Source organism: Balaenoptera physalus, assembly GCF_965194825.1.
Source record: "Balaenoptera physalus genome assembly, chromosome: X".
Lineage (NCBI taxonomy): Eukaryota > Metazoa > Chordata > Mammalia > Artiodactyla > Balaenopteridae > Balaenoptera > Balaenoptera physalus.
In genome coordinates this window covers 131,248,263-131,273,304 of record NC_138903.1, presented here as the reverse complement: position 1 = coordinate 131,273,304, position 25,042 = coordinate 131,248,263, and the positions used below count along the sequence as shown (strand labels likewise).

Sequence of the window (25,042 nt, the reverse complement as noted above, 5' to 3'; positions counted from 1 at the left end):
ATGGGGTCCAGCTGCTCGCCGCTCAAAAGCCATTAAAGAGGCAAGGTTGGTGGAAAGGAAAGTTTGCTTTATTTTGCATGCTGGCAAACGGGGGTGGGAATGAAGGTAAGGGTAGACGCCTGTCCAAAGGCCGACACCCCCTCTGACAATCAGTGGGCAAGAGCTTTTATAGGCAGAGGGAGGGGGCTACATGCAGAAACAGCACAGTCAGCTCTGACAGTCATCTTGAAATTGGTCACCGATGGTCTGACCAGAGTCATCTTGACTGTTTTAGGTACAGTTAATCTTCAGTTCCAGGGTCGGTTTGTTTCCATTTCTTGATGCTAGTTCTAGGAATTGTGGCAGCTCATGTCATGGCTACGGTCTGGTCATCATGTAGTTCACTTCTTCCACCTGGCGGGGGTTTCAGTATCTATAAGACAGCTCACAGGCTGTGGCTCAGAATATTACCTATAGCCCTTGAGAAGGAACTAAAGTCCTTGACTATGCTTAATGACTATATTATTATGTTGTCTCCTTTGACTGTTTCCTTTGTTTCTGCATTTTCTCACTTCTCTGATTAAACTTATTCTTTGGCTAAAGTTTTTCCACAGACGAAAGGCAGGCGGAGGACATGGGGGGCGAGGACCATAGGGTCCTGCTCCACTTCAGGATGAAGAGGAAGAACAGGCAAGAAGAGTAAGGAGGGGAGAGCAGCCTTGGGGGAGGCAAGGAAGGGGGGGGAAGGGATGCAAAGGGGGAAAGAGGAAGGGAAGGAGAAAGAAGAAGCAGAAGAAAGGCAGAGAAAGGGCCAGAAAGTGCAAAGGCAGCAAGAGAGCTATTGAGGGAGAGAGACGAGAGGAGGGAGGAGGGGCAGGAGAAAGAGGGCAAGGGGAGTAGTGACTGGGAAAAAGAGAGGGAACCGGCACAAGAAGGAAGGAGGGAGACAGGAGGGAGGAGAGCTAAGAAAGAAAGATCCAGGGAAAGGAAGCCAAAGGGGGTAAAAGGCAGGGGAGGACCACTTCAGGTGGCACCTGGGACCTGGGTGTGAGGGATGACGGGCCAAGCCTGTGAAGACCCATTTCAAAGAGGCCATGACTGTGGCCAGCTGGCCAGGCTCCCAGGAGACAATGCGGCATTTCCCCAAGAGTAAAGCCAGCACACCGGCATGCTGCCAAGATTCTCTCCACTCCATGAGGGACACTTGGCGCCACCCCTCGGAGTGAGCCCTGCCACCACGCAGAGCTGTACACTAAGCACTGGGTATTGGGTGCTGCCTGCCGTAAGTCACCAGGATAGGGGCCCCGAAGTCTCCCTGCCCCCCCCCTCTCTCCCTCTCTCCTTCCTTCCTCCCTCCCTCCCTCCCTTTCCCCTTCCTCCCTCCCTCCTTCCTCCCTCCCTCCTTCCTCCCTTCTTTCTTTCTCCACTCAGGACTGGCCACAGCCTTACCTCTCCTGCAAGTCCCTCTGCGCCCCAGTGAGACCCACAGTGGAAGCCAGGCAGAGCCCAGGTGTGTGAGCCAACACCTCACAGCTGGCCGCTCCCTACAGCCCTCACTCCTCTCCAAGTTGTGGCTTTGCAGGGCCACTGGTCCAAAGGACTAGGTCTCCCCAAATGTAAGGGGGGGCATGACACAGAACTAGTTATGGTCACTGGCTATGAAAACTATCCTCTTAAAATGACAGGCAAATACGAACTAGAGGATGGGATTTTCATACCATTCAGAAATGATTCAATACACGGCAACATTTGAAAATATAAGATAAAAAGTTAAAAAAAAAAAAAAAGAAAGAAAATAGGAAAAAAACAAGTTCCAGCCAGATCCAACTCAGAATCTTCAAATGTCACCAATCAGTGCTTACTCCATCTGGCTGTGATGTTACCTCTGCATTTAGGTAAACAACCCACCAGAAACCTGGGTTTGGGGGCCGCTGTCACTGGGGAATGAACTCAGGAGTAGCTTCCACGTCGCTTGCCCTCGGCAACCAGCGCGCTGACCTGCCCACACCACGGGGATCTCCTGAGAAGAGTGTTGAAGCTGTCCTGTAGCGGGCACAATTAGCTCTCAGCACGTTTGGATACCACGGTCATGGCCTCACCTGCCTTGTCTCTGGGCCAAGGAAAACTGTTTTCTGTTCCACAGGGTCAGAATTGAAAAGGAAGAGCAGGACGGCGCCTGTGAAATGAGCTAGGTTCCCGGGACTCTTTTCAGGCATATTTCCTCTTTTCCAGACTCTGTTTGCCACCCCCTGCCCCCCGGCCCACATCTGCACAGAACTGGTTTATTTCCTGAAACCACTGCTGTGCTATGTATACACTGGACACACGCTTGTTTCCTAAAGGGCTGTCTTTTTATTTCCTAGGTTTAGTAGGAAACACAGACAAAGCCAAGCACGTTTAAAAATAGAGAAATACACTGGTTTCCTCATTCTTACAACAAATATTTATTGGCATCTGCTCTGCACCAAGCACTGAACGGGGACAAGGAGATGGAGCCACAAGAGGTGACTCAATTCAGCAGGGCTGGGGGATCTCTGGAGCCCCCCAAATCAGGGTAGCTTTAGGAAAGGTCAATTTCAACTGGAAAACTGGGGAACTGGTCCCAGCCCTTGCAAAAGAGGGGCCAAGGAGGGGAAAGGACAAGGGCCATGGCTTCGGGGTCCAGCATGAGGAGGCAATGTTCCCAGGCCACTGTGGTGCACCCCAGATAGTTCTATTGTCTGGAGACAGGGCTCCAACTTGGCCTCTCTTTCTAAGCACATTGCATATCCAAGTGCTCCGCGATGAATCGATCGGCAGAGGTGACTCACAGGCAGACAGCCAGCGTGGTCACGGAGCCCTGTCTGCATTCCCAATTTGCCTGCTCGGGTTGTCGCTTTGATAATGTTATTTACCAAGCCCCATGCCCCGAATGCCTGTCCCCAGCCCCTACTCGAGCCCTCCAGCCATTGTCTCTGTGCGCCTGTCACATCTTGTCACTGCCTCCCTGAATTCAACAGGTCTGGGCAGCCTGTCTACAGATTTGCCTGCTCACTTTTTCGGCCTCAGGAGCCAGAAAGGTGGCCTAGGGGCCCCAGCCCCACCCCTCTCGGAGCGGGTCCCAGAGGGGAATGTCCCACAGCTACACCCCGCCTGCCTTTCCTCGCGCAAGGAGGGGGAGTGCCAACAATGGCTCTGCAGCGTGCCACCGTGCTGCTGGCAGGTGTGCTCAGGGACCTGGGCAGTGAGAGGAGGGGGCGAGGGGCGAGGCTCCGCTGCGGGTATGGGGATGGGGAGACCTAGGGCAGGCGCCGAAGAGTTTCCTCCTGTCATGCCCTGTGCCTACGGCTGCACTTCTCTCCGCGCCCAAACCTCTTCTCGCCCGGAGGCCTTGGGGTGCCCCCGCTCCCTGGAGTCCAGGTGGAGCAAAAGCGTTCCCGCGATGTGGAGGGGTGGCAAGGGCTTGGAAAGCGCCGCGGCCCGCTCCACTGGCGGCGCGAGAGCGCCCCCGCTCTGCTTTGTGGCCGGAGGCGGAACAGCAGCTGGGCGAGCGGTCTTGAGCCCGAAGCAGCCTGGCCAGCGGGCACCTCAAAGATGCTGGCCCAAGCAGAGGCTGCTGTTCACCCGACCCCGGCCGCCTTCCCACCCCACCTCGCTGGGCCTCCAAGACCTGGGCCCCAAGGGCTGTCCCCTTCAGCACTGGACGGACCAGCTGTACCCTGGTGGGGCTGGGGCAGTTCCCACCTCCCCAAAACTAGAGTGCCCCAAAAAGCCAGAACAGAAGGGTCTCCAGAGACCTTACCCGTCATACAGATAGGAAAACAGAGGCTGCAAATTCAAGGCAGGCCTTTGTTCGTGGGCAACGCTAAGAACTTCTGATTATTATCATGTCACCACTGCTCCCATCCAACACTAGTCCCAAAGCCCCTCTAACCCAGCTTGCCCTCTTAAACAGACAAAGAGAGTCGGGCTATGCCCCAGGGACTCAGACCCTCAAGAGTACTACAGCTCCCAGGGATACCCACTCCTCCAGCTGGCTTCGGATTCTTCCACTCCGGGAAGAAGTTGGAAGGACTTGGATGTGGCACAAGCCCAGGTTACGAAACTGAGTTGGCATTTAAATGACCTAACAACAAATTGCCCAATTTAATTTGCTTACTCAATTCAATAAAAGAGAAAAAAGAAAACCCATCTAATTAAATACATTGGTCCGTAGAAACTGGCAACTCTGAAGGTCTGACTGGATGTTAGCGATTGGACAAACTTGAGTGACGCAACAGTGTAAGTGGAAATAAGACAAATCAATTCTCCTCCCAACCCCAGAAGGGCTGCAAGGGGCCCTGAGAAAATCGTTCCTTAAAATAAGTGGGAAACCAAGCCCAAAAGGGGAAGAAACTTGTCCAAGTTCCACCAGGGAGGCAAAGTTAATTCTAGGGTCTGCGGAGCCCAAGAGAGCACTGGTTTCATGGTCCACTCCAGCCACAGACTGGGACCCTTGGCCTTACTCTTCAGCATCCTTCCCCTATTGGCACCTTGAACCTGGACCTGGCATGTCACCTTGCTTGTCCAGATAGCTCACCTGCATCCTTCAAGACCTTAGGCAACTATCAGTTTCTCCAGGACAAATCTGTCCATGGAGGACAAAACTGCAGCTTGCTCAGACCCCTCTTAGAGCACTGCCCAGTTTGTGTCATGTGAGTACAACTAGGTGGAAGGTTCTGGAAAAGAGCAGAGCCTCACCAAGCCTGGAGGAGCCAAGAAAGGATGATTTGATTGGAAATAAAGACAATGCCTTCTTCCTCAACTTCCTCACTGTGCTGTACTACAGGTCTCCAAAGGTAGAAATTTCCAAGTCCCCAGCAAGTTCCTGGGCTCCCAGGCCAGTGCCCATATCAGGACCTCCACAGGTATGGCCCTCGTCCCAGCCACAGCACTGAGCCCGTATGGACCTGTGCTTAGCAAACCTTTTAGCTCAAAATGCATCTTCATCACCTTTCTGATTGGGGCTAGCTGCAGCAGGCTTGATGTCAGGCCCTAAATCAGGACTGGCTTGTCCTTCTAGGGAAATGTCTGCCTTGGAAAGAAGCAAAATCACTTAGTCCTTGGCAGCTCTGTCTCTGCCGGGGGGAGGTGACCTGCAGCTGAACCCACAGCCAGTATGGCAAGCCGTTCCTCCCACTGGGACCAGATGGCACCCCATGCCTGCCTACGAGCACTCCCTGTTCAGCTGTGGAGCTCTGCCTTCAGCAGGGCCCTATGGGCCCAAGTCCCCACCCACACCCCCGGTCCCAAGTAGCCTCGACTATGGGGAGGGCATTATGAATTCCACACAGACCTCTCCCCAAGGAGCAAGGAGAAGAAAAGACACAAATACAGATGAGCAATGGGGACAGGGACATTACACCTGCTTGTAAGGGATCAAAGAAAGCTTTGGGGGGAGGTGGCATTAGGACTGACTTTGAAGGATGAGAAGGATGTTGCAGGCAGAAATTTGAGGGAGGAAGTGGGTGTAAGCCGAATTCCCTCTGGGGCAGCTCCAGGTGGGTTATGAGTCCTATGTGGCTGCAGCATGCCCAGGGCATATGAGGGTTGGCAGAGAGAGAGAGAGAGAGAGAGAGAGAGGCTGAGGATATGTAATCTAATCCATGAGAGAGAGAGAGAGAGAGAGAGAGGAGGGAGCCAGCCCCGCAGAGAGTTCCAGGCATTCAGCATGTAAAGAGCACTGTGATGGCTAATGGCTGCTAGAGGTACTGGCGACAGGAGGGGGACCAGCAATAATGTCTGCCTCGGGGGGTGTGGACAGTCAAATGGGGTTTGAAACAGACAGTAAACAGGGAAACACTTAAACAAAATGATGAGAGAGTGATGAATGCCCTAAAGAAAATCAAACAGGGTGATCAAACGGAACGTGACAGAGCAAATGGGAGCTGTTTTCAGTGTGGATCTCAGCAAGGGCCCCTTCAGAGCCCTGAAGACAAGGAGCCAGCCACAGCAAGGTCCAAAGGAAGAGGGATCAAGGCAGAGGAAAAGCGAGGGGCAAGGCACAAAAACAGGAAGAAGCTGGGCATGAGTGTGCAAGGAATTAATAGGAGACTGGAGGGCCCGGGGTAGAGAGAAGCAGGGGGAGAGAGGAATCGGCAAGGCCACAACACACGGGAACTGGAGACCATGTCTTGAGTTTGGATTTTATTATAAGAATAATAGAAAACCACTGGGAGGTTTTAAGCAGAGGAGTGATGTGATAGGATTTCCATTTTTTAAAAACCTCGATGGCTGGGTGGAGAGGATTGCAGGGAGGCAAGGTGGAAACAAGGATACCAGTCTGGAGATGACTGCAGCCATCCAGGAGAGAGCTGGTGGCAGCCTGGACCAGGGTGAGGCCAGTGGAGGCGGGAGAAGTGCATGGATTCTGATTTTACTTTGAAAGTTAAGTAGAGAGTGTTTCCTGGATGGTTGGATATGGTGGATGAAGCAAAGAGGGGAGTCCAGGATAACTCCAAGGGTTTGGCCTGAGCAACTGGAAAGGTGTACGTGCCATGGCTGACATGGGGAGGATGGGAGGGAGCCGGTTTGGGAGAAAAGTAATTAAGAGGTGAGTTATGACGGTGTTCATTTTGAAACGCCATGGTGGTGTCAGGTAGGCATTTGGGTATTTCACCATCATCCGTGCTCTACCTTCATGGGCCATTGGAATAGTTATTTACATAATTCTTTTCTTTAAATCAACCTTAAATCGGCTCTCATTTTTCTTTAGCTCCATGCTAAGGAATAATATCTGAATACAGATTAAAATAATAACCACCAGGTCCCCTTGCAGTTCAACCCTGACATTTCCTCCATACCCAGCCAAGTGTGGGCATCTAGCATACACAGACTTGAACTGAGCCATTTGGCTTTGACACGCAGGAACATCTGAGGGCATTTGAAGGGATCACAGCAGGGCGTTCGGGAGACGTGGTCCCACAGCTCAGCGAGGCTCTGTAAGTAGCCACCGAACTGCCTCCATGGGCCCTTCTCAGCCCTTTGCTCGGGGATGGGGGGTTCACAGAGCAGAGCCCACCACCCTTTCCTTAGGTCCAAGCGCCCTCTGGTGGCCGGGTTCCCTGTCTGTGTGCACTGGGGGCTTCCCAGCTCCTGTTTCTGGAAGAGGGGGACCCTCTGCCTTGGCCTCTCCCTGGAGAAAGGGGCAAGAGGTCAGACTAGCTTTAGGCTCCAGACTGAGGGACAGATAGACGGTGCTGAGTCTGGGCCTCAGGCTGGGCCAAGGTGGGGCCAGCAGTCTGCAAGCCAGGCGGGGGCCACCGAGGGTCGGACCGAATGGGGAGGGAAAGTGGTGGGCGGGAGAAAGGGCTTTTGTTTCCTATAGAAGGTCACCAATGCAGAGAAATGCAACTTGATGGCCATATACAAATAGGGCAATTTACCTTCGGTGGGTACTTTCAGAGGAAAAGAAAAAACATTCCAATTTAACCATTTTTAAATTAAGAGCAGGGAACATCAGACTGTGCTGAATAAATACGACACATAATGGAAAATGTACTTCTTCTATTACAGCCAGTTACGGGAGAGAAGCGGGGTTGGCGACCAGCGACAAGCGGGAGAGAGTCATGCTCTTGCAGAGACAGGAACTGAGGAGGTGGCTGGACAGGCTGACGGAGGGTGCAGAGATAAGCACTGTCTGTCTAGGCTGACTCCCATGTGCCCACTCAGGCGTCCACGCTGCATCCACACAGGGGTTAACATTGGTGCACGTACACATGCATTCACACACTCACACGCCCCAAGTTGCACGGATATCCTTGCTGTTACTCCTTCATCCTCTTCTCAATGAACAAACTGTGTTTAGATGAGAAGAGACCGATTGCCAAACAGACACTGGCAGTCCAGTGTGCAAGGGAGTCTCGCATAGAAGGCTGTGGTGGGGCTGAGAGAAGGAGGAAGTCATGTACCCGTTGGTGCTGGACTGAGGGTGAACCAGGCTCCAGGGAGAAATGCTGCAGATTTCTTGCTGAAACCAAGGCAACATTCTTCAATGCAGTCATCCCCCTGCCTCTGGGCCCAGTGCCATCCTAGGGCTACAAAACTAATATCTACGTGCGGTTCTAGCACATGGTGGAAACTGACGTCCTTAGCGCAGCCTTAGCCATGAGAGTCTGGGCAAGCAGCTGGCTGGGTCTCCAAGGCTTCTACCTCCTAGTGGCTTAGCCTCTCCAGAAGTGAAGGGGCTTAAAGCTTTTTCTTCCAGTCCCATACCAAAAGGGAGGGCAAACACAGAACACTGGCCTATCACGAATGCTGCCTCCCTACCTCTGCCACTCTCAGGGACCAGGGCCTAGGCACGGGTAATGTTCCAGATCACTCCAAGTAAGTCTTCCCCTGATTAAGATTTATTACTACCAGCTAGGGAAGAGGCCAAGAAATTACATTAAATTTAAAAAGAAGTCTGGCTAGAAGAATGAATCCCAATAAAAATGAATGGTGACACCAAAATTCAGGCAACAAAAGAAAAAAATAAATTGGACTACAACAAAATTAGAATTTTTCTGTGCATCAAAGGACACGATCAGCAGACTGAAAATGCAACCTATGGAATGGGGAAAATTTGCAAATAATATGGCTGTTTTGGGTTAATTTCTAGAATATATAAAGAACTCCTACAACTCAACAACTACAAAAAACAAATAATCCAGTTAAAATTTGAGCAAAGAACTAAATAGACATTTCTCTAAAGAAGGCAAACAAAAGGCCAACAAGCATACAAAGAGATGCTCAACATCAATAATCATCAGGGAAATGAATCTCAAAACTGCAAAGAGACACCACCTCACGCCCATTAAGATGACTACTGTCAAAAAAAAAAGCAGAAAACAACAAGTGTTGGTGAGGATGTGAAGAAATGGAACCCTTGTACACTGTTAGTGGGAATGTAAAATGGTGTAGTCACTGTGGAAAACAGTACGGCATTTCCTCAAAAAATCAAAAATAGAATTGCTATATGCTGCAGCAATTCCACTTCTAGGTATATACTCAAAAAAAGTGACAGCAGGAACTTGAACAGACATTTGTACACTCATGTGCATAGCAGCATTATTCATAGTAGCCAAATGATGGAAACAACCCAAGTGTCCATTGTCAGATGAGTGGATGAACAAAATGTGGTCTATCCATACAATGGAATATTATTCAGCCTTAAAAATGAAGAAAATTGTGACACCTTTTACAACACGATGAACTTGGAGGACATTATGCTAAGTGAAATCAGCCAGTCACAAAAGGACCAATACTGTATGATTCCACTTACATAACATATCTAGAACAGTCAAATTCATAGAGACAAAAGGTAGGATGGTGATTGCCAGGGCTGGAGGGAGGGAGACTGACGAGTTGGTACTTAATGGGGACAGAATTTCAGTTTCACAGTTTGAAGAGTTCTGCAGATTGGTTGCACAACAATGTAAATGTACTTAACACTACCAAACCGTGCATTTTAAAAGTATTTAAGATAGTAAACTTTACGTGTACTGAACCACAATTAGTAGAGAGATAGAGAGAGAGAACTGGTATGCACAAAGGCATCTGAGTCTGCACCTAGATCTTCCTGCCCACTAATTAGCACTTGTCCTTGGGGTTCCTGGTCATCTGGTGGTACCCACTCAAGTATCTAAGCCTTCAGGAGATCCTCCCCAAATCCGCAGACATAGCCGGTGTTTCTGTAAAGACATGGCTTCTGGCAAATGGAAACAGGAGTTTTGGTGTGTTCACTTATTGCCCCAGTGAATAAACATTCTCCAAATTCCTCCTCTGTGCCAGGCATGTCTCCAAGGCTACAGACAGAGCAGTGAAGGAGACTGTCTTGGCCCTGCCCTCAAAGAGCCCACATTCTGGAAACCGGATCCATCAAAATGGACCACCCAGTGTGATAAAGAGCCAGGACAGAGACGTGCGAGCAGCCTAGAGAGGGGGTGATTGACTGCCTAGTGTGGGAGCCGGTTCAGTCAAGGGAGCCTTCTCCAACAAGTTGTTACCTGAGCTGAGTCCAGAAGGACCAGTAGGGCTTAGGCAGGCAGCAGAAGATAGCAGAGGGGATTCCAGGCGGAGTGAGTCCTGGGAAAGGGGAAAAGAGAAATATGGGGAAAAGAGAGGGGTTGAGGTAGGAAGGGAGAGACTGTTAGCAGCATGGAGCAATAACCACAAATAGTTCAAAGGAATTTATTTACTCGTAAGTGTCTCTACTGCAGATGTTAACTTGAAGAGTCATTCACCCACCACCAGCCTCAGGGCCTCTTCAGAAATGCTCTGCATAGAGAGGTGATGGCCAGAGCTCCTGCCCACCACCTTCTCGGGCACTGCCTGCTGGCCCACTGCTAGCTCCTCACTCCCTGCTCTGGAATGGACTCGAGACCAGGAGCATCACCAGCCGCCTGGTCTAGAGAAGACCTCAGGGGTCGCAGTCCTGGTTGGCAGACAGGCAGATGGATCAACAGAGCAGGACTTGGAGTGAGCACCTCCTACCTGCCCCCTCCATACTTCTGTCTGCCTTGGAAGACAGACACTGAGACCAGTGCTAAGTGTCTGCCGCCAGTGCTTGAACTACATACTCATGCAGGGAAATGGAGATATTCAGAACTCATATTAGAAAAGAACCAAGTGAACTGTATATAAAACAGATAACCAACAACAACCTGCTGTATAGCACAAGGAACTCTACTCAGTACTCTGTAATGGCCTATATGGGAAAAGAATCTAAAAAAGAGTGGATATAGGTATATGTATATGGATAACTGACACCTGAAACTAACACAACATTGTAAATCAACTATATTCCAATAAAAATTAAAAAAGAAAGTTTTTAAAAAAGAAAAGAACAAAGTGGGAGGTGACTAGGTACAAAGGAGCCCAGAGAGATGCTGCTCTCCTCTTCCTTCCTTAAACTTGGACAGGCTGAAGCTTCTGGAAGCCGAGCCAAACACGGTCTGCACTCTGCACAAGATTGGCTGTTAGTTGGACTTGGAGAAGGGCTTCTGGATGATTGAGTCAAAAACCTGCTGACAGAGAGGCTTCTGGGAGAAATCAAGGGGGCATGGGGGTAATGCATATATATATGTGGGGACCTACACAACTCTTCTAGCCCCTGGGGTCAAGGCCAAGGCTGGAGAGGCAGTTGGGCCCAAGCCATTATGGCTTCTCAGCAGCAGCTGGCTTGGGGCTATTCATCCCATCTGACAGGTAGTCGTCCTCATTATTCTGCTTCATCTTGGTTTCCAAAACCACGATGCGCCGCTTGAGCTTCTGCTGGGCCCCTGTGTACTCAGCCAGCAGGCAGGCAAAGCGAGTGTACAAGGTCTCCATGTTGGTTTCCAGCTGTTCTAGCTTCTCCTGCACATCCACTTCGATGCTGTCTGCCACCTCATTCTCATCCAGCAATCCTTCCTTCATCAGGATCTCCCGGCCTCTCTCCTCCAAGACCCTCTTGGCCTCAGGGTACTCTGTCACAGCTTCCATAAGATCATCCTTGGACAAGCAGAAGAGATCTGAGTAGCCAAGGCTTTGGATATTGGCTGTGCGTCGATTGCCCATTTTGCTGCCTTTAATGTTAAGGATACTGATCTCTCCAAAGCAACTCCCAGCCGAGAGCAGGGCATGCTGAGTGACACCATCATCAGCCACCACTGCCAATTTTCCTTCCTTGATTATGTACATCTCCTTCCCAATATCCCCCTTGCGGCAAATGTAATCCCCAGGACTGAAGACCTGAGGACGGAGCTTTAATACCAGCTCCACCAGCAGGCCAGCCTCACAATCCTGAAAGATGTGCACTTTCTTGAGTGTGGACAGGTGGACGTTGATGGCTATCTCAGCCCTCAGCTTGGCTGGCAGTTTCTTGAGAACTTCCCGCTCATCCACACTCTTCTTATTGGTCCAGAGGTAGTCAAACCACCTAATGACCTTGGCTTCCATCTCCTTGCTGACCTTTCGGAACTGCATATAGTGTTTGACGGCATCGATCTTGGCCTGGAACTCAGCCCGGGTGGCGTTCATGTTGGAGATCATGGAGCCCACGTTTCCCACGATGGTGGCAAAGATGAGGACACCAATCAGGAAATCAAAGATGACAAATAGGTACTCCTCATCTTTTACAGGGGGTGGTGTCTCCCCAATGGTGGTGAGGGTCAGTGTAGACCAGTAAAGGCAATAGATGTATTCCCTAGACAGGTAGCCGTACTCAGGGTCAGTGATGTTGGGGTAAACCCAGGTGTCGACCCCAAAACCAATGGACTTGGAGATGGCGTAGTAGATGCAGGCATTCCAGTGGATGATGACCAAGATGTAGAGGACCAGGTTGCTGATGCGGAAGATGTTGGGGTAGCTGGTGCGTGTCTCAGTGCGGTCAAAGAACTCAAACATGCGGGCAAAGTGTAGCAGGCGGTTGAAGCGTAGCTCAGGGTTGTGGATGCCCACAGCAAAATAGATCAGGTCTGTAGGGATGATGGAAGCCACATCCAGCTTGAACTGCAGGGTGTGGATGTAGTTGTCCCGCAGCTTCTTGTTATCTTTGACCAGCAGCCCCTGCTCCAGGAAACCTGGTGGAGAAACAGCCAACGTATCACCTCTGCCTTCAGGCCTGTCCCTCCTGGTAGACTAATGTTCAGCAAGGAACAAAGTGATCACTCAACTCTCTTTCCCAAGGAGGGGTATAGGAAACTCACAGAGCATGGCTGGCCGTAAGTACCCTAAGAGATCACCCCCAAATCACCACCAACCTGTGTCCCAGACAAACATTTGAGGCTAACACCATGCCAACAGGGCTTCCTGAGAATTTGGATCCAAGCCTTTGGTCTTATGGGCCATGGTCCTGCCTGCATATCCCAGGTATCCACTTACCTGTGCGCAATCGGATGAAGAGGTCTGCGATGTAGACCACATCTGAGAAGTAGTCCAGCACCAACCACACTACGTAGTAATCTTTCTGTAGGTCACTGAAGCAGGCTCTGCAGGAAGACAGGGCTGGGCTTCACCATAAAGCTAGCCAAGGCCCCCTGAAGTCCCCAAACTGATTGCCCACTGTGAGCAGGGCTTGGGATGGCCACCAGACGCACTGAGGAATCACAATCAGTCTGCTGCCAAGAAGACACGTATTCACAAGCAAGTACTACTCCAACCCTTATTATTATGTAGACATCACTACTGACGATTACTTGTCTGTCTCACCCACTGGACTATGAGCTCCAAAAAGACAGAGACCACCTCTTAGTCATTACTGCATGCACCATATCTTAGCCCAGAGCACATCTTAGCCCAGGGTTCAAGTGCTCAACAAGAGTGAGTTGAATGAAAAATGAGCTGTTGGAAGAATGCACACAATACACAGCTGAATAGCTTCCATGCTCGGCTCTTCAACACACACCTATTGAGAACCCAGCGCAGAGTACTGGCCAACCCAGATGAGAGAGAGCAGTAGCTGGGCTTAGACTCGAAGCAGTGGGAATGAAGAGAGGTTGGAGGCGGCAGGAGAGTTTTAGGAGGAATTGACGAGACTTGGTGACTGGATGGGTAGGGGCCTCAGGAGAGGGCAGAAGAAGGGACAGAACCCTGGATGATGACTCAGTGAGCATACAAGTCAAGGGAGGAGCCCTGAGCACTGACTACTTGGTTACACTTAGAATAAAACCCAGCCCCCTCCCCTGGCACACAAAGCCTCTCTGATGCTTCACCTGCAGTCCTCCAGCCACACTAGGCCATCCTGAAACAGGGGCTTGGCACCTTGCTGTTCCCTCCTCCCAGAATGTTCCCTCCACCAACCTCAAGCATCTAAATAGCCGACTTTCTCTCATCACTCAGGTCTCAGCCAAGGTACCACCTCCTCAGAGAGGTCCACCCTGAGTGCCCTTTCTCTAGTAGCTCCCTGCCTCTGGTCCTTGGACTCATCTCGGGCATTGGATCATTCATGTTCACTGTCAGTGCCCCCCACTAGCCTGAGAGCTCCAGGAGTGCAGAGACCACGTGTGTCTTTTTCACCACATTGTCCCCAGCCCTGAGCACTGAGCCTAGCACCCAGTAGGTGCTCAGTCAAATCCTTGCTGAATGAATGACTGAGGTATATGTGAAGAGGTATATAAGCTATATGTGGAGAGTGACTTCGGAACTGAGACTGCAAGAAGAATCTCCATAGGTTGAAAATGGGGAAAGGGAATTTTCTCTTGAGGAAACAGCATGTTCTGATCCAAGAGTAGTGAGTGCTGGGGCTGGGGTATGTCCAGAAGGTGGAGCTAGAGAGAAGGGCCAGGTCCAGAGGGCCTTGAAGGCCATGCTGAGCGCTTGAACTTCATCCTGTGGGCAATGAGGGACCATTGAAAGGTTTGTGAGGAAGGCCTGACATCATCAAATCCCAGTTTCTATCAACCATGCTAGTTGCAAGTGTGGAAGAGGCATTAGAGAGGGCAAGAGTGTCTGTAAGGAATGGCTGCAGGACTGTTGTACTTGTCCCAGGGAGAGATGGGGGCGGCCTCACCTAGGACAGTATCGATGTGGATGAGGAAGTAGGAAGAGATTACAGACACCAGGAAAAGGATAGACATGAAGCTTTTGGCAGCATATTAAATCGGGTTGGGGTAGAAGGAGCTGGGGGTCAATAGGGAAGAGGGAGGGGCCACTGGCAAGCAGGGAATCCAGAAAGGGGGCTGGGTTGGGGTGAGCTCTGTGTCCACCCCCTGCTCACCTGGCCACCAGTAGGCACCAGTTGTAGAAGACAGGCATGGCAATGACAAATAGCCAGCGGTAGTACCAGTCACCAGCTGGGTCCAAGACAAATAGTTCCCATTTCTTCCTGAGGAGACAGAGGCCAGGCTTGGGAACTGGATCCCCAGTGTGGCCCCAGCCCAGGTTCCAGTAGCCAGGGGACCCTGAAAAGCAACACCTAAGGGTATATGTGGGGTGAGGGACGCCTTGTCTTAGGGCCTCATTTTTCAGGAAGCCACAAGCTGGCACTGTGCATCTGAGTAGAGCTTGGTGGGCGAAGAGACCCCACATGGGCCCACTGGCTCTTCTGTCCTCTGGAGGTCTCTTGCCCAGAGGGCGCATGAGGGCTAGTGCTTTCACTGAGGCGGGCTCCAGGCCCTGGGGAGGGACGTCCACAGCATGGTAATGAGGGCTCAGGGCCGGTTCCCGCATCCACCCCGGGGAAGAGAGAGGAGCTCCAAGCAAGCGAGCGCCACGTGCTTCCTGTCCCCGCCCCCGCCCCCGCCCCCGCTCCCTGTTTGGTCCCCGGCCTCCAGCTCCCAAATCACTTTCCCAGATGCTGTGTCCTGCCTTGGCAAGAGCTCTTTTCCCCTACTGGCCAGACATCCACAGTCGCCTACTCATTCCTCAAAGAACAGACCCTCCAGCTCCGCCTTCTCTGGCCTCCCCGCTTGTTCTGTCTTGTTCAGTTGTTTCTGGGCCTTCTACCACCAGGCAGCCCCCAGCATGTCCTCTTCAAACACCCGCCTCTGTGCTCACATGGGCGCCGGTACTGGCATCCCCTCAACAGCATTCCCTATGTGCACCCTCCTCTGCATTTACTGACCGCTAGAACCCAGGCTGGGGCTGGCGCACCATTGGCTGAGCCCTCTCCCTGCCCACATTCAGGTGAGCGGCAAGAGGACATCGGCAAGAGGCAGCTAAGGTGAGAAAAGCCAGCAGGGGCTCCCATGGCAGGGGGGCCACTGGCTGTTAGAGAGGGCATAGGCCCTGGTCAGCCCCTGACTGTGGTATGAGAAACCCCACCACACCCTCCGATCGCGTGCTCGGGAGCCCTTCCAATCCCACAGGCCGGACAGCTATACTTGGTGCCCTTGCCCTCGCTGTCCTTGTCGCCTTTGCCATCTCCTTGCTGTGTCGTCACGGTCTGGAGCTCAGGCCCACAGAAACGCTCAAGGAATGAGTCAGGTCTGGGCTCCTCCTCCCGGAAATTCTTGTTGGCCCACTCTCTGATGACCCCCACCAGGCAGGCAATCCTAGAGGGGAGAGAAGAGAACCACGCTGTGGAGAGAGGACCTGCGCCGAGGACAGGGAGATAGGGCTCGGGTGTGACTCCCAACACAGCAGCTTGAGGGGTAAGGGGCTAGTCTGGGAAGACTTCCTGTAGGAGGTGCCATCTCTGTCGATTGTGAAGAACAAACAGGGGGTCTCTGGGGCAAGATGGAGATGATGCTAAGGGAGGACAGGTCAGGACGAAGGTTGGCTCAGGCTTCCTGATTTCCCCATGGAGCCTACAACTCTGGAGACCTGGGAGCCCTCTACCTATACCCCTCCGCTGGGAAGCATCTCTCCTCCCAACACTGCCACAGGCAAGTCTGAAGAGAAACCTGCACTGCCACCCCGAGCCTGCTCACAGGAGCCTCCTCCGGAGAAAAAGTTGAGCTAGGACAGCATTGGCAGCCCTTCCCAGAGGTCTTGCTAGAGAGGCCCCGTGGGACCGAGAGGATCCCATGATCCGACAGGCCCCATGGGGTGGAGGGGTAGCAGCAGGGCAGTGGGGAAACCCACCTGCGGAAGCCACCCCTCCTCTGCAGGGGGGCATCCATCGCTGCCAGCCTCTGTAGTTCTGAGGAGGTGTCATCGTCGGCCGCAGACTGTGGCCTGCAGAGGAAGGAGCAGAAGTGACCAAGGGTTTGTTTGTTTGGTTTTTTTTCTGGGCATGCCTTGTCTCCTATTAGCACTCTCCCCTCCTGGGAGATGCCTAGAAACCCCGTCGTCCTTTTAGAGGCTGTCCTTGAGCCAAAGGTTATTTACTCTGTGACAGTGAGGCACAGTTGGGAGAAAGTCGCAGCCTCAAGGCCACCTCTGCACTGATCCAGCCTCAGCAGACTCACCTGTTGCTGGTCCTGTGGTCATCTTCGCCACTGACCTTGATGGCAGGAGGTGCATGATGGCTGTGGTTATTGGCTGGAGAGCTCTTCACTCCACTGGCTTTTTCTGTCATCCTCCATGTACAACCAGGACCCTCACCTGCCAGGCAGAGGCCCAAGAGGAAGGTCACAGAGCACCCTGGCGCCCATATAAGGTAGGAGGGCCTCAGGTGAGCACTGAGAACAGAGCCAGGGCCCACATGGCAAGCCCCAGCTCCCCTGGGTATTGCTGTGGCAGTGCAGGGCAAAGGCATCTGCATCACCAACGTGGCAGGCTCCAAGCACCCAGGAGATGATGGTGCCCTTCCCACCCCCATAGGTAATTGCAAAGGCAAACAGTGCTAAACTGCATGATGTGTTTCTTTTTCTTTTACCTCAGTGAACTTTTTGACGTGTGAACTAACAAGGCTAAAACAAAACAAAACAAGAAACTGTTTAAGCCATCTTCTGTTGTCTGGCACAGGCTTAAGCTGCTGAGCACCTCCAAACTAGCCACTGCCCCCAAATTCCTGCCCTGTGGGAGGAGATGTATCTCCTTGGCCCAAAGAGGCTGCCACCTGCCCCCACCCCCAGCTCTCTGGTTCTCCTCAGGTGGGAGTCCTATCTCTCACTGACTTTTTCACCAGGGGCAGTGACTCTGGGGGGGTCCTTCTTTTCAGCTCTGATCACATTATCTCCATCACCTCCAAGCTGAGGAACACAAGGTAGCCCGGTGGATGGGGCAAGGAGTGAGGAGGAGAGAACGGAGAGGTCCCATGGGCTCTATAGGCAGTGGTCCAAGTCAGGACTCTCTCCTCTGGGCTATGGGGAGTCTTGTAAGGGCTGAGCAGGAGCATGACAAGGACGGCATTATATTCGAGAAAGATCCTTCTGGCTGCTAGGTGGACACTGGATTAGACGGGGAGCAAGGGTGGAGAAGTCTGGAGAAGACGGTGCCGATGAAGCCCGAGACAAGGGGGAGGGGATTGGGTGCGTGGAGTGAGGGAGAACAAGTGGGTGAGGCCACGCAGGAAGAATCCTGAGAACCCCAACGTTTAAGAATTGAGCAGAGGAAGAGTTATCCACAAAATGGACTGAGAAGAAGCATCCTGAGAGGGAAAAATCCAGAAGAGAGACAGGAGATGGTGTTCCACCGTGTGTTCTGCATGGGGTCAGGGAGGATAGGATTGCTCTCCCCTGCTGAGGCATATGCCCCACCAGATTTGGGCAGAAATGATGAGCCCACCCCGCGGATTCCCTACTGCTGGAGCTCATCCCCCCAATCCCCCCCCCCCCACAAAGCTTGTTCTGGCTTCTGAAGCCATCACCATGGCGATGGCAGGCACATCACGCTCTGCGGTGAGCGGTAATAACAAGCAGCCTCAGAGCCACTCGCCTGCTGTGGGACTGTGGCACCAGGATGCTAATGAGGGAACCCGAGGGAGAGGAACCTGGATCCCTGAGCCCCTGCTTGGACCCTAGAGGTGGCTGACCATGGAGACAGAAAGTTCCAGGCAATGCAAACAAAGCTGGGGCCTCTTGCACTGATCAGGTTTCGGTGCTGGCCTCCTGGAAGCCTGAAGATGAAGAGGGGCTGGAACTCAGGCCCAGAGTGGAACACATTAGAGCACTGTTCAGGGGATGAGCGGCAGGGGTAGAAGAGGGGCAGTGAAGGTCAAGTTCACTGCGGGGATGGAGGGGACACTGGTGTGGGAGGGTGGACCCGGAGTACAGAGTGAGCTATGCTTACAGCAATAGGGCAGAGGAGTCCAAGGCCACCCAGGGAGGCTGCAAACACCAGGCCGAGGACTTGGGACAGCCCCTTGCTGATAGGGAGCCAGCGTTGGCCCTGCCTGCCACCGCTTGGATCCCTCCCCTCCTTACTGATCGTCCCCAGTAGCAGTGGCACTGAGCCCACAAGCGGGACAGCCCTGGGGGCACATGACAACATTTATGCCCCCTCTAAGTTTCTGGCACCAAGACGGATTCCTCTCCCATGATCCCTGCTCCTTCTCCGCCAGGAACAGGCTCTTTCCTCTGCCTGGCTGCCCTGCCTGCTCTGCCACCCACATGCCCCTTCATGAGAAATGCCCCCTCAGACCTCTCACCAGGGATAGCTGCCTTCTTCTTTGAGGTGCCTCAAACCCAACCTACCTAAAACTGAACTTGACATTTTTCACCTACAAATCAGCTTCTCCTCCAATTTCCCAACTCAGAAAGGGGCCTGTCCTCTACGCAGTCACCCAAGCCAAAAACCTTCAATCATCCCCTCCAAGCAGCCTCCGTTCTCAGTCGATTGTCCCCCCTACAAAGTGTCAAAAATCTTCCCATTCACTGCCCTCTGTCCCCAAGGCCCCGGCCTGGTCTCGAGCTTTCAGAGTCGCTCTCCAGGCCTGCTGCAGCAGACTCTGACCAGCCCAGCACTCACTGGGGTCTGGACTGGAGGGGAGACGTGGACACCACCTGGGTTGCTGGCAGTTAAAGCTCTGAGAGGGGATGAGCGTCACCCCTCGCCCCACCATAGCATGAGAGCAAGGCTGGGGGGAGGGTCCTGAGGAGACTGCGGAGGACAGGCCCCAGGAGACGGAGTCTCAGGGAGCGAAGAGCCTGCGGGGCCACATCAGGAGAGCAGGGCTGCCGGCAGAGCCTGACCCGTCTTCCCCCTGAGATGAGAGCTGGAGCGGCCCTGCATCGAACACTAGGGACCTCGCTGGTGAGCTCATCACGAGCAGCCTCAAGGAGTGCTGGTAGAGAGGGCTGTCTGTAGGGTTTCAGACTCCTTTTACACAAAGGAGATAGTAAAGCAAGTGGAAAGGTTTTCGAGGAGGGATGGTGAAAATATCTGTGCTTGTGACCAACCCCAGTTAGGGCTGGAGCTCATGAAAGATGGATAGAATGGGTGGGTCCAGGTACCGGAGGAAGTGAGAGGTGGCTTATGAAGAATGCAGAGGGAAGGGGTACCTGATGAACAGGCCAGGAGGGGAAGGAGGTGATAGGTAGACATGTTAGATGGGGGTAGGGGAACAGTGAAAGACAGGTCAAGAAGCTCACTCATGCCAATCCCCAGCATTCTCAGCAAAATGGGAGGGGGTTTCATCTTCAGAGGCATCAGGCAGTGGTAGATGCGGACATTGCAGGAGGCCAGAAAGTTTGCAATAGCTGCTGCAGGAATGCACTGGAGAAACCAAGCAAGTGTGAGGGCAGGGCTAGGCTGCGTGAGGAAGACAGCAGATGTGTAGTTGGCAAAGAGAAGAGAGATGGGCAGGGGACCCAGATAGGAGGGAAGCTTACAAACCAAGGGTAAGCCACCATAATTCTGTAAAAAGCCCAACATCAATCGTAGTGCACTTCTGGGCCTCCCTTCTCGTCATCCACTAGTTGAACAACCAGCCCAAGAGTTTTATAGAAACACCAGCCTGGTCCAGGGAGTCTCTTGGACGCTGGTTAAAAGCATTCTGATGATGATTCCTTCAGAGATGTTAAGGCCAGGAAGAGAAGGAGCAAACTGGAAATACAACCAAGGCTCGAAGCCAGAGCTACTACCTTCCGGTCTGTGGCTCATTCAAATCTCACTGCTGCCCAGTCCTCTTTTAGTCATTCATCTATTCCACGCGTATGGTCAAGGCACCTGGTGTGCACCAGGTCTCCGCAAGGTGCTGAGCTGAGAAAGGTGAGTCTGGCAGAGTCTCTGACCTCAGTGTTGCTCCCAAAATAAAAGAGAAAACCAGGAACACAAGTCACCCTCAGAGTCAATTCTCTGCCCACATCTATTCTGTTTCTCAGCAGCATTTGACACAAGTCAGGCCCTCTCTCCTTCTTGACATAATGGGTTCCATGCTCCCAGCTCTGCTCCTGCCTCAGTGGCCACTTCTTCTCAGTGTCCTCTGAAGAAACCTCCTCCTCTTTCCTAATTCTAAACTTTGCAGTGTCCTGAACTCAGTGATTGAGTAGATTCCTTATCTTTTCTCTCTTTGTCACTTCTTCATCCGGGCTTCTGGCTTTAAACACATCTGTATACTGATGACTTGCAAATTATAACACCTGCCCAGCCTCTCTCCTGAACTCCAGCTTGTCTCCCTGACGTTACCCCTTGGATGTCGAATCTCAGGCTGAATATGTCGAAAACCGAGTACTTGATCTTCCCCTCAAAACCTTATCCGCCAGTACTCGTCAGCAACTCAACAAAGGCAATGCTGTTCTCCCAGTTAGTCAAGTCAAAAACCAACGAGGACCTACTATACAGCACGGGGAACTCTACTCAATATTCTGTGATAACCTACATGGGAAAAGAATCTGAAAAATAATTAATATATGTATATGTATACCTGAATCACTTTGCTGTATACCCGGAACTAACACAACATTGTACATCAATGATAATCCAATAAAATTAAAAAAAAAAAAAACCTTAGGGTCATCCTTAACTCCTCCCTTTCTTTCATGCTGCCACATATTGCAAATCATGTGCTAGTAGCAATTCTGGCCATTGCAGTAGAAAAAGTCCTGGGCAGCAGGCAGAGAACCGTGCCAAGGGGAGGGTCGTGCACGTCATGGGTGGCAGGGAGGTGGGCAGGCAGGCAGACACAGACAAGGAGAGCCAAGAGGAAGCTGGAATGGGGGGTGGGGATGTAGGGGGCAACTTCTTGTTCATTGAGCAGCTACCACTGCTGCTAGCACTTGACCTAAGTTAACTCATTTAATTCTCACAAACATCTGGCAAGGCTGATGCTATTACTAGCCCCATTTTACAGATTCACACCTAAGCAATCTGGCTCCCAAAGCACATTCAACCACAGGGCCAGCCTGGAAGGTGAACAGAGCCAGGGACTTGGGCATGAGTACCAAGAGGAGAACTAGGTCAGCTCTGCACCAGGCACAGCAGGCTCTCAGGGCTGACTTGGAGTGTGGAGCTGAAGCTGCAGTGACCCCTTGTGCCCCAGGCCTGGAGGGACAGTGGGAAGGGGCTCAGCTGTGCAGAAGGGGACTTGCAGGAGCTGAGGATAGGCAGCCCCAAGCTGCAGGTGGAGTGAGGGCCTGGCACTCACTGGGCAGGCGTGGCTCCTTGATGCCAATTCGCCTCTGGCTATCATCAGCCACCTTGAGGTCAGGCTCGAGGCCAGCACCTCCATGAAAAAGATGCTTGACCACTATTTTTTGAACGAATGAAATCTCCAGTGGGACATACGGGAAACAGGACTCTGCCCAAGAGGTCTGGCGGACCAGCGTGCTTCGTCACTCCTTTGACAAGGGGCTGGAGTCTCTAGTGTGGACACCATTACATCAGAAACTTTCCAAGGTTGGGCTGCTTTTGCCACCAGAGGCTTTATTTCTTTACAGATAAAGATAGGACTGGGGCAGGGTATCTGACATCAGCCACAGTCAGCCCGCACCCCAGGGGAGGCTCCTCCTAGGACAGACGGCACCCTAGAGACAGCAGCCCATCCCCCCAGCCCCTGCTGTCCTCACTGAGAAGCCACTCCTGGACTCAACATGTCCCAAACTGACCTCACCCTCTGACCCCAGCCCCAGCTCCTATCTCCCCAGTGCCTTATCTTGAGAAAGGCACATCTCTCCCCACCTGCGCTCAATCCAGAAACCTAGGTAGGAGTAATCCTTGACACCCCCTCCCCATTCTCCAATCCTGTTGGTTCTACTGCTGAAATCTCTCTCCGGTACTTTCTTCTCTGTCTATCCTGACTGCTGCTGCCCTAGGCCTGGCCCCAGCCCGTCCTCTCCTCTACCTTCCACACCACCAGGGTGAGTTCAGTCAGTCCACACCTGGATCTATCTGTCACTCCTGCTTCTAAAACCCGTGGACAGATGCCCTCACCCTAGAAATAAACTTCATCAGGACAGGGACTTGTATGTTTCATTTTCTCATTAATCCCCAGAGCCTAGCCCCATGGCAAGCACATACATATTTTAGATGTGTGAATGAATGAATGAATTCCCTAAACTTGCTCTGCACATTCCCAAATCCACACCTTGTTTCATGTTCACCTTTTCATTCTTCATTTGTATCATAGACTTATCGTGTCTTCACAATGATTTATTTGCTTATTTTCTGTCCCCCGCAAGATGATTACATCTATGTGAGCAGGGACCAGGAGTGCCTTGTTCCCTGCTGGGTCCCAGGACTAAGGATAGTGTCAGGTACTCGTTGAATGGATTGAAAGTTCATCTATATAATAAATTCCAAACTCTGTATGTGGGCATTCAAACCCCTTCCGGATCTGAGCAGACCCATATCTGCAGCTTCATCTCCAGTGGGAGCATCTCATGTTGGAGCCTGGTGGGGGGTGGACAGGGCTAGTCCTGGCAGTTCTGAGGCCACCATGGCACCCAAGCGCCCACCAGGTACACACCCTGTCAGTCACAGTTGGGACTCAACTCCAAGCACATGTGCCCAGTCCAAGCACCCAGTGACCCTCCCTCTGGAGAAGGCAGCCCGCACTCTGGAAGCCTCCATTTGACAAGTGGTACTAAGTGCTCTGCCCATGCTCCGCCAACAGCAGGGCCCAGACCTTGGCAGGAGATATACAGAGTTGGCTGCCCCAACACTAACTGCCTCCCCTTGGCCACAGTCTGACGTGGATGGAGCTGCTACTTTCTGGTCTGGGCTCAAGCTGAGATGCATGGCAAGCTCAGCTGGACAGCCAAAATGGGAAGCCTATCCCTGCCCCAGGCCTGCTGGCTGGCTCCGGAATCTTCCCTCAGCCAGAAGCTCTAATGGCTTCACTGCAGATGCATTTGTCAAAATGGCAAAAAATAAATAAAATAAAATTCAAAAAAGAAATGGCAAAGGCGCTGGCCCCCAAAGCCTGAGAGGCGTGCAGCAGGCGCTCTCCTTTGAGGCTGTCCTGAGGAGACCAGGCTGCAGCTCGAAGGGCTGAAAGCAAAGGCTACAATCCCAACAGGGTTTATGGGAGAAGCACCATATATATAACCCAACTCCTACATCCGTTACTCCTCATAGGCAGGGAGCCAAGGGGCTCCAAGTGGCACGGTCCCCATGCTCTGAGGCTCGGATGCCCAGAAATGTCCTGGACCAGGCAGGCAGTGGGGGCGGATGCAGGTGGTGAGGCCCACAGACTCCTCCCTCTCTCCCACCCCACCCCTCCTGGCCAGGCAGGCTCTTGGCCCCTCCGTTGTCCCCTAGGAGGGTGGCAGGGAGGGTGGCTGGAAAAGGCTTGGAGCAAAGACTCAGCTGCCTTGAGGCAAGCCTAGCATCACACACAGTGCCTCCGTGCTCCTAAAGTCCCCAAGATTGCATTCGTGTACTTTGACAAGGGACAAAGTCTCCCCACACAGCCACTTTCGCTCAGCTCTCTGGCAGACCAGGCACACGAAGGCCCATGTCAAGCCCAGCTCTAGGGCCTACACACGTTCACGGGCTCTAACCCCGACCCTATGGAGGCCACCGGCCCTTCCTCACCAGTCAGACGGCTTCAGAGGCAAGATGTCTTGGCCACAGTCAGCATCTGTTGGTCCGTCCGAGAAGCTTCCAATCAGAGACGAGCCCTCGGGGACTCATCGGCACCTGCGGCCAGCAGAGACCTCCCGGTGCTCCTGTCCCCAGGCCAGTGGGGTCCCCGAACCCCCAAGCAGCTCACAGCCTCTCAGTCAAAGAGCTGCCCACCCTGCCCGAGGCCGGCAGTGGCCCAGAGGAGCTCATGCCCACAGCTGAGGCAAAGTGGAGAGGCAAGTCCCAGAGCGGCACTTGCCCACTGGAGAAGTTGTACTGCCCGCTGGCTGGACGCCTGACCTTCTCACTGTGGGCCCTGCACACCCCAGGCTGCCAGCAGGTGAGGGTTGGATGCCAGGCTGCCTGGCTGTGGAAGCTGCTGGTCTGCCCAGACCCAAGAGCCAGCCCCTCCCAAGCTCCCCGAGGAGGCCTCCCTTACATAGAGCACATATTGCTCAGGGCTTTGTGTCTGGGGACCCAGAGTCACCTGCTCACCGCCGCCATGCACCTGCCGCCGGGCCGTGTCCACAGTCCCAGCCTACCTCCCTGGCCAGAGGGCAAACCACGGGGGAAACCTGGGAGAGACAAGAGGTACCTGAGGTGGGGCAGGGTTGGGGGGAATCCATTCCTTCCCCTCCAGGGTTCCCTGGACTTGGCCTCCAAGAGGGGCCAGGGTTGGGGAAGGGAAAGGGGGCAAGACCCAGCCCTCCCTTCAGGAGGCAATTAGGCCACAATTGCTCCCTGGGGACCCTGG

The 25,042-nt window shown here is 52.8% G+C and overlaps 1 protein-coding gene across 3 annotated transcripts; it reads right to left on the bottom strand.

The window, feature by feature from the left end:
- Positions 1-10,151: 10,151 nt before the first annotated feature.
- CNGA2 (cyclic nucleotide gated channel subunit alpha 2) lies at positions 10,152-24,789 on the bottom strand. Of its 3 annotated transcripts, XM_082444878.1 has the most exons (8): positions 24,259-24,789; positions 20,367-20,526; positions 16,809-16,944; positions 16,483-16,575; positions 15,780-15,950; positions 14,675-14,782; positions 12,841-12,947; positions 10,152-12,539 (listed from the first exon to the last, which is right to left on the bottom strand). In XM_082444878.1, exons 2-8 carry the CDS (start codon positions 20,383-20,385, stop codon positions 11,134-11,136), a joined length of 2,040 nt encoding a protein of 679 aa, XP_082301004.1. In that variant the 5' UTR covers positions 20,386-20,526; positions 24,259-24,789; the 3' UTR covers positions 10,152-11,133. The 3 variants fall into 3 exon arrangements, with proteins under 3 accessions (XP_082301004.1, XP_082301005.1, XP_082301003.1); XM_082444879.1 differs by lacking the exon at positions 20,367-20,526 and having other exon boundaries at positions 24,259-24,788; XM_082444877.1 differs by lacking the exons at positions 20,367-20,526; positions 24,259-24,789 and having other exon boundaries at positions 16,809-18,830.
- Positions 24,790-25,042: the final 253 nt, after the last annotated feature.